Below are 13325 nucleotides of genomic sequence, written 5' to 3'. Positions count from 1 at the left end.
TCTGGATTTCTATCCCGCCCTACAGCCAAAGCTCTCTGGGCGGTTCACAAAAATTAAAACCATAAATTAAACTTAAGTGTAAAACTTAAACCACAATATAAAAACCACGACGTAAAAGTACGACGTGTCGATGCCACGGTGCCCGCGACTTGACGGCATCTCAGCTTGAGCCAGACGCAGAACGCAGGGCCGGGGAACCTGGGGGACTCCAACTCCCATCAACCCCAGCCCAACCAGCTGGAGTCTCGTCATGCCTATGCTGTAACCTGACGGGAATCAGCTGCCATGGCACGGTTGGCCTCCTAGATGGCAGCAAACAGCCAGAGGAGGCCTGAGAAAACTGACGTCTTGAAGCAATGCCAACCTCCACCAATTGGGGGCCTCTAGGGGTTTTGGACTACAACTCCCAGCACTCGCTGGGGCTGATGGGAGGTGGAGTCCAAAACATTTGGAAAGCCATTTTCCAGTCCCTCTGCCTTCTCTCAGCTGTCCTTACCTGTCTTGGTAAGGTGGGCTGGAGAGCATCTCAGATCTTTCTTTCCCACGCTTCTGGTTCTGCGGCAATATTTTGCTCCCTCACCCTCAGTTGGGGGTTCCTCTCTCCCGTGAGCATTCAAGAGCACCCACAATTTTCTCCATGCTGCTTTTTGGTTTCATCCGCCGTGCCGGTGGGGGCGGGGGCTTTGGTTGTGTTTTTAGCCTTTCGCATTGGTATTTTGTCATTTTATCTGGAAAATGCACCCCAAAATTGATGCTAACAACAAGAAGAAGATGATCAGCATCAATCTTTGAATTTTCTCAGTGAAATTGTAGTCAGGAGCCTGTGTGTGGTTTTTTTGTGTCTGTGTGGTTTTAAGTATTTATTGAATTCATAATTTTTGTTGTTTATTCGTTCAGTCGCTTCCGACTCTTCGTGACTTCATGGACCAGCCCACGCCAGAGCTTTCTGTCAGCCATCGCCACCCCTAGGTCCCCCAAGGTCAAGTCTGTCACCTCCAGAATATCATCCCTCCATCTTGCCCTTGGTCGGCCCCTCTTCCTTTTGCCTTCCACTTTCCCTAGCATCAGCCTCTTCTCCAGGGTGTCCTGTCTTCTCATTATGTGGCCAAAGTACTTCAGTTTGAATTCATAATAGCAAATAATAATAATAATAATAATAATAATAATAATAATAATAATAATTCCATCACTGTGCTTTAAAATCTTTGCGTTTCTGCTAGGTTTTATTCTGTTTCTTTCTCTTATACTGTAGTTTTTAAATGTTTGTTTGTTTATTTATTTATTGCATTTATATACCACCCCATAGCCGAAGCTCTCTGGGCGGTTTACAAAAGTTTAAAACAGTAAACATTAAAAACAAATATACAAAGTTTAAAAACATAAAAAGCATTAAAAACAACAGTATAAAAAACAGCTATTCTGGGGTCCTTGAAAAACACATATAAATGTTTAAACGTTTATATTGTATTTGATCAGGTTGATTTTTATGGTTTTAATGGTCGTGAATCGCACGGAGAGCATCAGCTTTGGGCCAGTATAGTAATGTAATGTAATAAATAAATAATAATAATAAAATAATGGCATTCATATAGGGTTGAATTCAAGGGGAGAAAGGGGGGCTCCGTTTTCTCACCTTCTCTGCTGACACCTGCCCACTCCCAGTTTATTTATTTTCTAATAGTGAGTGGAATAATCTCATCAAATCTCTCCCCCCTCCCCGCATAATTTGAGTGCTGCCAACATGAGATCACTTATCATACAACAGTCCTGCAAAGCAGGCCACTGTTAATTCTTCCTGTATTTCAGGCAGGAGGGTGAGATGCAGCAGAGAGACAGAGAGAGAGAGAGAGAGATTTGTCTCACAATTATTTAAGGCATCGCATGGGCCATTTATTTATTGGATTTATTGGATTGGATTTGTACGCCCCACCTTGCGACCCAGAAAAAAATGGCGCTCAGGTTTTACCCTGATCCTTCGCTTCCGGCTGCCTCTAAGTAGCAGAAACGTGCAGAGATGGGAAAAAATTGTTTCGGGGGTCCTTCCTTACGCTCCTTAGGGTGACCCTATGAAAAGGAGGACCGGGCTCCTGTATCTTTAACAGTTGCATAGAAAAAAGAATTTTAGCAGGTGTTATTTGTATGCATGTCTCACCTGGTGAAATTTCCTCTTCATCACAACAGTTAAAGCTGAAGGAGCTATACTGCAGCTATACCAGATTTAAAAGCGGGCCGGGCACCTGCAGCTTTAACTGTTGTGGTGAAGAGGGAATTTCACCAGGTTCTCCATATATACAAATGACACCTGCTGAAATTCCCTGTTCAATACAACTGTTAAAGGTACAGGAGCCCTGTCCTCCTTTTCATAGGGTCACCCTAACGCTCCTTCTCCATGCAAAATGAAGATGCTGGATCCAGCCCAGGACGACCTCAAAAAGTTGCAAAATGAAGCCAGGAAGAGAGAGAGAGAGAGAGGAAAAAGTGTGAGACCAAGAGTTTATTCAGAGTCTTTTATTACATCGGTTTTAATTCTGCATACGTTAGCAGTGTACATAAAACACTGTGGAGAAAATTAGTCGATATTCCTAAGAAGAAATACTAAGTAGGTACCCAGAACCGGCCACGCTTCCCCATGAACACTCGTCCATTGCCTCACTCAAAATAAATAAATAAATAAATGGGTAGATAGATAGATTCGGGGACGTCCTGAGCCTGCATTGAGCAGGAGTCGGTCTAAATGATCTCCAAGGCCCCTTCCTGTTTTCTACGATTCTTGCCTCATTTCTTAAGAGCCAAAGCGCTTTGCATGCATACATAACCTCACTCATTCTTACAACGTCCTTGTAAGGTAGATCCATGTCGTCGTCATCATCATCAATCATGCCCCCACCCTTTCAGAGGAAGGGGCTAAGGAGGACAGAACAGCCTCATCCCTTCAGCAACCGCGGGAGTTTGCAACCAGGGCTGAGATTCAACCTTGCGCAGCTGCGGTGCTACGCCAGCCCTTTCGGGCCGAGGAGACGCAAGCTGAGCTTGTCCATTTGACAGAATTTGAGCCTTGCAGTACAGAGAAGTAAACTTTAGAGGGAACCTGATTCCGGGGGTGAGGGTGGGTGGGTATCCACTGAGTAGCCTTCCTCATTCTCCTCATTCTCAATTGCTTACATTTTAAGGATTACCAGGAACAACCGTGAAGTTCCGGTTAAGTTTCCTGCGAGGGTCAATTCAGTCGTGTAGCAGCCTCTGGGCTCACAGGGACAAAACCCCAGGGCCTTTTTATTAGCAGGGGCACTTTCTGAACTTTCTGAACTTTCCTGCAATCCTCACAGTAGCTGAGTGGTGGTGGGGAATTAATTTTCACAGTTATCATAGGTTTGTTGGGAGCTAGCCTGTAATGCAACATATTTTGGTTTGGAATGGGCATAATCCAGACCCATTTGCAGTCATGGTGGAGATCGTGAAAGGCCTCTAGTGTTAGCCTTACATGGAGTAGACCCATTGAAATGAAGGAGACTTAATTTAGCCATGACTTGCCTTTCGTTTCAATAGGCCTACTCTATGGAAGACTAAGGCCGTAGCTAGACCTAAGGTTTATCCCAGGATCATCCCTGCCTGAGCGCCGGACGACCTGTGTGGCACTTAGAGGAACAGGTTTGACCCCGGGACAATCCTGGGAGAAACCTTAGGTCTAGCTACGGCCTAACACTGGACACTAGCTGGTTTGTTCCTCTGGATCAACACCACTGCATGCATTTTTCGCCTCTCCTTGGGATTGTGACGATGAGTCACCGCAACACGAAGGGATAAATTAGATCAACGTCGTTTTGTTGAAGTTGAGCAGCAAAACATTCGTCCGGTGGTTTTGACTGCAGGAGCCACCTGGGTGATCCCAATGCAAGGCGTGGCTACGTATGGATCGTGGCCTTTGCACCTCTCAGGTTGCTTTCCTTGCAGCTCAGAGTCACCTTTGAGAAGGACGCAGATGCTAAAATGTGGCCAGCACCGAGGGGACTACTTGATCACTGTCGTACCAATGATTTCAATGCGTCTAGCGAAAGTAGGACAAAGTCTGGATTCAACCAGACGTCAACTTGGAGAGGGATTAAGACTGGTGCGGCTACAGTGCGATGGGTGTAAAACGGAGAAGCGTGAGAAGTTTACAGAAGAGTCGAAAGCCCTTTGAAAAGGGGATGGTTGCTTGCAAAACTGTGTGCTCATCCCACTGCTGACCCCAGTCAAACAGGTTGAGCAGGATTTTGCATGGTTTTCCAAACCTGCAAGACCTGTTTGAAGCATCAGCAGAGGAAGAGACATGTGAGAAGATTGGTCTCTCGTTCCAGTTTCAACAGTTCAAATTCTACCCTGCCCCCCAAAACACAGCCAAAACTGACATCACCGGAGGGACACACTGCGCTTTTGCATACCGCAATCCGGCAAAAGGATCCGTGCATTTGTGGTTGGAATTTCATGCACACACACAAACACACACACACAGGCCTCTGCTGGTCTAATTGTCCCCTGAATACAAATGCTTGCAATTGAACATTTTTTATTGACGTTTGTGCAATTCCCAACTAGCCTGAGCAACATAATAGATCAGGAGGCCTGCATATGGAGAAGAATCAAAGAATTATAGAATAGCAGAGTTGGAAGGGGCCTCTAAGGCCATCAAGTCCAACCCTCTGCTGTGCTACCACACAGGGTTGTCGCAAGGAGAACAGATTATGAACAGGAAGCACCGTGAACATCGAAAAGCACTGTACTACTGTCAACGTTCTCTGCAAAAAGAATTTACTGTAGGATTTGTTTGCCTTATTCAGGCAAATCTAATTATTTGAGCCTTATTTTGAGGGTGAAAGTGGAGATTTCTCTAATCAAGAAAACACAAGAAAATCACCGATCAGGAATGAAACCTGGCAGGAACACTTTGCTCCTTCTGTGGGGAAAAAAGAGAGAATGCAACAGACAGATTTTTAAAACTAAAAAATCATCCTCTGTGATCCTCACGTTCATGGTTGTGCGTTTCAGATCACTCGTCCTCGTAAAGCAGCCTTCCTCAACCTGGGGCGCTCCAGATGTGTTGCACTGCATCTCCCAGAATGCCCCAGCATTCTGGGAGTTGTAGTCCAACACATCTGGAGCGCCCCAGGTTGAGGAAGGCTGTCGTAAAGCAAAGCGTCTTCGTCAGAAACGACACGCAACTAACCAAGTGTAAAATTGTGCGCTCGAAGTTGAACAAAATTACGGTACAGGTGTGTTTAAAATATTTATTGATCTTGTTATTATCAAAGTGTTTATATCCCGCCTTGGGAGCCTGAAAATGTGCCCCTAAAGCAACTCCCATAAAAAGAAACAAAGGCCAGCAATATAAATCGAAGAGCAGGACAACGTAGCAAGTTGGTTCAGGTGCTTTGCGTATGTGCGCTTTCTAATTTGTACAACACTCCTGTAAGGTAGGTCAGTACTGTTATCCTGTGGAGGCTGGTGGGTCAGATGTTGGTGAGGCAATGAACCCGGTCTTGTGTTTCAATCAGAACCTGTAAGGATGGCTCTTTTAGAGTCCTGACTGGTTCTGACAAAAACCCAGAGTGGTTTCGCTGCCCCACCGACATCTAAACCACCAACCTTCACTGATATCATCTCCATATTTCAGATGGAGAGAAACCGAGGCAGGGAGCACAGTTTGCAAGATTTGAACAGGGGAGTTTTTAATATCCCAGGTAGGGAAGCTTCAAAAATTCTCTTCTTTGGAAAGACGGCCCTCTTTCCAAAGCAGCGGAGTGATTCGATAATGGTAGATTTGGATCAGGCGTGGGGATCGTGTGGGGACCCCTAGTTGCTGTCAGACTGCAAATCCTGTCACTGATGGGAATTGCAGTCCGAAAATATCCGGAGGGCACACAACCCCGCACCATGCCTGTGAGTCAGAGGGAAAGGTGGATTTCTTGACTTCCTTCAAAGCATTTGATGGAGTGCGGCCCTGTCAAATGCCCCCAAGTCCTCTGCAGCAAAACTGTGCCTTGTGGGAGAAGGTATGTTTGAAAACATGCAGTGAAATACTATTCTAATACCCTTTAAAAGAAAGAAAGAAAAAGTAAAGCAGAAGCAGATGGATGGAACAGACTTCGGAATCCACACATATGGAAATTGACAAGTAATGTCCAGTTGCTAATCGCAAGGACCAGCCATGTGTTCCGAACATTAATGGCACAGAACAAGGAAACTTCTCTTCTCCACCTCACGCTTAGCTCCTGTGCAGTGCTAGATTCTAAGCGACAGTTATGTTATATGCCTTGCAAGAAATTAATAATAATAATAATAATAATAAGAAGAAGAAGAAGAAGAAGAAGAAGAAGAAGAAGAAGAAGAAGAACCCTGTAATGTATTTAATAATAGCCCTCTGAAATAAACCACAGTGTAATATTCTATTCTGGAAGCCCCCATTTCTGGCAAGTTGAGGAGGTGTCCTTCATTTTTTAGGAATGGGGGTAGCCCTTAATAACAGAAGCATTTTTCTCCCTCCTCTCTCTCTGGGTCAAGCAAATATGCATGCGATGCCAGCAAGCCAGCACATCGGTCTGAAAGAATTCCTGCTTCCAGGGATGATATTTCGCTTCGCTTCAAACCCTTTTCAGGGGATTTTTGGCTGCTGGATTTTTTTGTTACGTTTGTTGTTTAAAACCGGTTTATCCAGAGTCATGTAAAGCTAAGGTCTCGATCCGTAGAGCAGCTACACCAGGTCAGAGCTGTTTGTCCATGAAGCCCACTTTGATCTGCGTTTCACGGATTGTCAGGTGTCTTTCCATCATCAACTCACTGACGGAATCGGAATTTTTTTAAAACCAACCAACCCAGAATTTCATTCTACCTGCCAGACTCCATTCTCACACACCCCTCGCTCCGACCAGCACCAGCTTTCCAGGACTTCGGAGAAGAGGGCAGCCTTTCCCCGTCACCTGCTACTAATCTGACACTTTGCAAAAACAACCAGAGATGCTTCCAAACACTCAACAGAACATGGATCCCATCTAAAGAGATGCGGAAAAGACGGCACTGTGGTTACACGGAAGCACAATCCGAACCCGGAACACGACACACGTGAGAAAACCCCGAGAAGCCAGAGGAGGCAGTCAGAAATGAGGACTGCCTCCTCTCCTCCATTTTTATTTTCACCCCCCTGCCCTGGAGGGAATGATATTTAATATTGTTTAGCGTGTGTCATTCCTGTGTCTGGGTTTTATTTCTAAGTCGCCTTGGAAGGATTTGCATCCCTGGATAATAGAAATAAATCAATGGGGAGGGGGGGGGAAAGTAAATCTGTTTGCATAGGGGCAGGCCCAATGGCCGGGCTGGCTGGGGATAATGGGACTTATATTCCCAATGATGTCTCAGTTAGGGAGGTTCAGAGAATTGCAATGAAGGAGAGGCCCTTAAGGACATAAGAGGAGCCCTGATGCTGGATGAGACCAAGGGTCCATCTAGTACAGCACCGTGTTCACACAGTGGCCAATCAGGGACCCACAAAGCAGGACACGGTGCAACAGCACCCACCCACCCATGTTCCCCAGCAACTGGTGCACACAGGCTGACTGCCTCGGATCCTGGAGACAGCACACAACCATCAGGGCCTTCTCAGTGGGAGCCCCTCAGTTTTGGAACTGTACCTCCAAGGAAGGAATTTAACTCTTTCCTTGACTCCCAGGCATTGGACAGCATATGCTACGACGTTCAACAGGTCCTGGGAGTTGTACTGTCAGGTGTCCAGCAACGTGTCTTTTATTTTTGTATGCAAATCATTTTATGTTGCATTTGAGACTGAGGGGTTTTTTGGGGGGGGGGCTTTAATCTTTGCAAACTGCTCATAAAGCGGCAGAATCATGCAATAAATGATTGAACGAGAACATTCCTGTGGCTGCGTCCCAGAAGCACGACTCAGTCACAGCTAAGCACTTAAACAGGCCAGGCGACTTTGCGCGTGAGCGTCGACTCAGAAGTAAGCCTCATTGATCCAATGGATCTCCCCTCCCCCCTGTGGAGATGGACCTTTTAGTCTAGCCCAGGAGCACTGGTCTGATTAAAAAGGGCATGAGAGAAATTGGGAGTTGGCCAGGAGAACTAATAACTAAACTGCGGAACTCACTGCCACAAGGTGGCAGTGACGTTCGCCATCTTGGACAGCTTTCGAAGGGGATCAGACAAATTCACGGAGGAGGAGAAGGCGATGAATGGCTAGTGGACGCGAGGGATATTTGTTGCTGATCCAGCGTGGCTCTGCTTCTACTCTCAACGAGGTCCCCACATCAAGAGGTATCTCTGAACACAAGTTGCCCTCATATGGGCGAGGGGGCAGTTATTATTACATCGCCAACTTGCCTCTTTTCCACACATCCTTGGCTGTCCACTGACAGAAACAGGTTGCTGGGTCAGTCACGCCATCTTGGTCTATCTGGGAGGGCTTTGCTTAAGCCCTGGTGCATAGACTTAAAACTCTATCCCAATTTGAAATCAAAGTGGGTTTCTTTAAAAAGGTTAACATTGATTGGATCACCCGTTGTCTTTTATAATTCTTATAAAAGAGGACTGTGCATGTGGGTGTTTCATTCATCACAGCCAGAACGTTGCTTCATATCCAACCCCTTAATTACACAAAATTAAAGAAAGGAAATAAACATGTTTTTAGTCACCTGTAGAATTGGAGAACCAAGGAGACGTAGGTGAGGTAAGAAGTTATAAGAAGGAGAGGAGAAATGAACGAGGAGTGAAGGTATATATTATTGTTGTTTTTAAAAAGGAAAAATTAAAAAGGAACGAAAGACCTGCCTTTGGAACGCTCCGAGTTACGTTTCCAGAAAGATTTTGTGCTAGATCACAAAGCCACAAGGGTATCAAAGTCCCCTCTTTCCACCCAGACTCTGTGGATTAGAGATCCGTGTGGGCCTCTCCCACATCCCACGGGCCAGTTTCAATGTAACATTTTTTTTTTGTCCTCCGTCTCTGCGCAAAGCCGCACACAGAAATGCTTCCGGTCCCTTTTGCCCGGGTAGAATTTGGAACTGCTTCTGAAAAAGCCAAATTGGTCTTGGGACCTCTCCGTCTCGTCTACGCTGCAAAATTAAAACTGTTGCTTTTTAAAAACATCCAGAGGACACTTTAGTGTAACGGGCTCGCAAATCGTCCTTCATGGGACCTGCATCTCCATCACGGAGCTGTTTGCCTAACTGAGGTCAGAAACCTGGGCCGTCCACGAGTTTTCGGTTCGCGCTGCGGACGATCTCGGCAACTCGCAATGCGCTCTAACGAAACGCTAGGCATAATGTGGGGACAGACGTCAGCACCTTGGAGAGCTCAGAGTTCTGGCTGGTTCTGGATGAAACCCAGAATGGATCCACAGCTGCATTGGGATTGGAGCCACGAGCCGTGGCTAGGAGGATGGTCATGCCGAGCGCCTGCATTTCAAACGTCGCCCTACTGCCGCTGTCCAAGAGACGGGCCCACTCCCCTCAGGAACAAGGTCGCACCTTCATCTCTCTCTCTCTCACACACACACACACACAAAGCAAGCACCGCCTCCTCCTTCATTATCATAAATTTGCATTTATGTGGGTTTTTTTTTTACACGGGTTTCCCCACCCCCTCTGCCCCCCAAATGGCTTTGCATAATGTTACATTGGAACTGGCCGCCCCCCGTCCCCCATCCCCTCGTCCCGTCCCGTCCCCGCGCCCTCGGAAGCCTCCGCCTCAGCGCCACAACTCTGGGGAGGCTCGCTGTAACTTCACAGGGCTTTCCAGAAAAAAAGCTCAAGAGGGCGAAAATATCGGCCACACAATGGCCATAGGTAAGTCGAGCGGGATCCCCGCCACCCTCGGTCACCCGCTGTCCGAGGATGTGTGGGGGGCGGTGGAGGGAGACTTCCGCCGGCGCGTGGGAGTCCACGAAGAGCGCTCGGAGCTGTTGGGGGTGCCGCAAGCCCGGGCCACGGACCGCTGCTGCTGCTGCTGCTGCTGCCGGCGTATGGCTTGGGTGACGAGGCTGGGCAGGGCGTGGAGGGTGAGGCCCAGCCGATCAATCTTGCCCTCCAGGGCGCTGATGCGCTTCTCCAAGTCCTCGTTGCGCTCCTGCAGTTCCGACACCATGTCGTACATGACGTTCTGCGTCTGCCGGGAGGAGGAGAGGGCAAAGGCTGCCGGTGAGGGCTGGGGTGGCCGGCCTCTTTTCTCCCGCCGGCACGCACCTTGGTGGGTCACGGGTGGAAGGCCGGATAGCGGCTGTGAGCTGGCCCAAAGCCAGTGGGGGTGGGGGCAGAGCCAAACGTGGGTGAGTCAACTTCTCTCTCTCTCTCTCTCTCTCTTTATGCCACCCTCTTCTTTCTCTCTCTGCCAGGCCTTCTCTCTCTCTCTCTTTCTGCCACCCCTTCTTTCTCTCTCCCTCTCTCTCCCACCCCTTCTCTCTTAATTGCTGCCATGTCTTTCTCTCTCTCTCCCTGTCACCTCTTCTCTTTCTTTCTTTCTGCCATTTCTTTCTCTCTCTCTCTGCCATCCCTTCCCTCTCTTTATTTCTGCCATGTCTTTCTCTCTCTCTCTCTCTCTCTCTCTGTGCCACCCCTTCTCTCTCTTTATCTCTGCCATGTCTTTCTCTCTCTCTCTGCCATCCCTTCTCTCTCTTTATTTTTGCCATGTCTCTCTCTCTCTCTCTCTCTCTCTCTCTCTGTGCCACCCCTTCTCTCTCTTTATTTTTGCCATGTCTCTCTCTCTCTTCCTGCCACCCCTTCTCTCTTTATTTCGGCCATGTCTTTCTCTCTCTCTCTCTGCCACCCCTTCTCTCTCTCTTTTTCTGTATGTCACCCCTTCTCTCTCTTTATCCCACCCCACCCCCTTCTTCCTTTTTTGCTACCCCTTTTTCTTTCTCTCTCTTTACGCCATGCTTTCTCCTTCCCCCTCCCTCTCCCTCTCTCTCCCGTTTTGTGCTGGCTGGGGCAGATGGGATTTGGAGTCCAACACTGGGAAAGATGGAGCCAGGCTAAGCCTTCTGTTCCCTCCCTCGCCCCATTGCCAAAGTGATTCCCAGGAAGGAGCAAAGCCACTTTGGCGTCGCCATTTCGTGCCACGTCAGCCGTAGCAGGCAGTGGAGATTCCTCCAGGGGGCGGAGCAGGGAAAGTAAGCCCCGCCTTCTGGAGGCCTCTGGGATTGCTGGGTGGGGAACGCCTGCCGCCCGCTGCTTCCTTCCCCTGGCCCCGAGCGGCTGCCCACGGGCCTAGCTCACCTTGGACAAATCCACCAGAGTGTTGGCCTGGTCGCTCAACTTCCGCTGCTCCATTTTGACGCTCCTCAACCTGGAAAGCAAAGTGAGGATCGGGACCGTTAAAAACCGGGCAGCCGGGGTGGGGGTGGGGGCGAAGGCAGCGACCTGCGTCGGTGGGACGGACGAGAAAGGAGGCTCCATCGTCACGGGAGACAGGGCATGCACACAACTCCGGATCCCACCTTGCTGGATCCGGACACGCACACACGCATGCAGCTGGCCAATGAGGGGGGCGGCATTGGCGCGGGTGTGGACAGCGGAGAGAGGGGGGCCCTTGCCCCCCCTGCAATTGCTTCAGGGAAGGCCTTCCTGTTCAGGACAAGGCGCTCAGTGGGGCCGCTCACTCTGCTTTTCAAGAGTGGTTCCATTCTCCTGGATGGCTCGCACGTCATTTGGGGGGGGTGTCTTACCCCCCCACCCCCAACACCCTCCCAAAAGAGGTTTAAAAGATGTCTACAAAACACTTTGGATGAAACCAGTGGCGTAGTGTTCCCAGGGCTTGCAGGGGCTTTTTTCTTTTTATCCACAGGAACGCTGGCCTCCAGACTTCCCTGTTCCCGGTGAACTAAGCTGCCTCCTCACCGTAGCTGCAAAAGGGGATTCCCCCCACATCGAAGACGGATCGCTTCCTGTTGTGAAGCGAAGCGTTTTGGGGCGGCTTGGCCTGGAACCGGCCAAGAAGCCCCATCCGCTTTACGAAAGGCCTGGAGGTGAAACGGCTAGAAATGGTTCTGCCTGGATCTGGGGACGGTGAGGAAGACGTCGTCCGGGGCCGTTACGGAACACGGAGCTCAAGGGAATCCTTGACTTTGCAAGTTCACGTCCAAGGACCAGTTTGCTAGGAACAAATGACAGTTCAAGGATTCGGCCGATTGGCTCCTTGGAAGCACCTGGACAAGGCTCCAACTCCTATCAAGGCCAGGAGGCGTGGCTAATTTTAAAAATTTATTTTAGAGCTTTGCATAAATGTCCTCCCCAAACCCTCCCCCCTATTTGTGGGCAGAGAAATGGGTTGTGGGGGGGATTTCACCCAAGTTTTCCAGGGGAAGAAGAAATTCGCAGCAGTTTCGCACACGCAGGGCTCACCACCAGGAGGCTGAGCACTGTTCCCCACCCATAACTTTTCTTTTGTTTTCTGCACTGCCACGAGTAGCAAGAGCAACAACTGTGTCAGCAGCCCCAATTTTGCATCCTGCACAACGCAGGCATGTGGGTGGCAGCGTTGTGTCCATCGCCAGGGAAGAGGGGGACTGAGCGCTGTCGTCCAGTTTCCTGAAAGTTGAATAGGTTTCCATTTTTCTGCCTCATTCTCGGGGGATTTTATAATCTCTTCCGAATTTATTTCGTTGGTGTTTTTGAGCATACCTAGTCATTACAAGGTGAGCAAAGGTGCTGTGTGTGTGTGTGTGTGTTGTCGCTTTCTGTTACACATTTCCCCTTCGCTCTGCAGCCTCCCAGGCTGCCCACACTTCCTAATATGAAAACGTCCTATGAGATGTTTCCCTCGGGGCTTAAATTGAATTGTAGGAAGCCAAAGAGACTCCAGGCTACAAACGATATGACTGTAAAAGGAAATATTTGCTCCTCAGCCACCTTGTACATAAGGAAAACACAAGATCCTTGAACGCAACCTATGAGAATCCCCCCACACCGAAAAGGCCTTCTCCTTGGAATTTCTTAGGACATAAGGACATCAGAAGTGCCCTGATGCTGGATCAGACCAAGGGTCCATCTAGAATGGGAAAAGTCGCGCAAGTTGTACAGGTCCGTTTTCGGCAGATGTGTGCTTGCGATCCAGTGGTGTGTCTTCTTCTGTTCGCTTCATTTTGCAAGCCAAAACGGGATTCTCACACATCTCTAAAGTTAGGCAAATCTACAGAGGCGATCTATCGTTTGCTAAATGGAAGCTCCGGGTTCCAATTCAGGATAAATACTAAATCAGCCTTCCTCAACCTGGGGCGCTCCAGATGTGTTGGAATACAACTCCCAGAATGCCCCAGCCAGCTGGCTGGGGCATTCTGGGAGGTG

The 13325-nt window shown here is 48.7% G+C and overlaps 1 protein-coding gene across 1 annotated transcript in view; it reads right to left on the bottom strand.

Annotated features, from left to right (window-relative positions):
• The window catches only part of LOC134413087 (BRISC and BRCA1-A complex member 1-like), a 165024-nt gene that overhangs the window by 115291 nt on the left and 36408 nt on the right, over positions 1 to 13325 (bottom strand). Inside the window, exons 8-9 of the mRNA XM_063147159.1 lie at positions 11259 to 11328; positions 9980 to 10152 (exon numbers count right to left, since the gene is read on the bottom strand). Of these exons, the coding sequence (XP_063003229.1) occupies positions 9980 to 10152; positions 11259 to 11328 (243 nt within the window). The remainder of the gene's footprint in view (positions 1 to 9979; positions 10153 to 11258; positions 11329 to 13325) is intronic.

The sequence above is a fragment of the Elgaria multicarinata genome, chromosome 23, assembly GCF_023053635.1.
Source record: "Elgaria multicarinata webbii isolate HBS135686 ecotype San Diego chromosome 23, rElgMul1.1.pri, whole genome shotgun sequence".
NCBI classification, from domain to species: Eukaryota; Metazoa; Chordata; class Lepidosauria; order Squamata; family Anguidae; genus Elgaria; species Elgaria multicarinata.
Note: the sequence above shows the minus strand (reverse complement) of the source record. Positions and strands in the feature narration are given on the sequence as shown.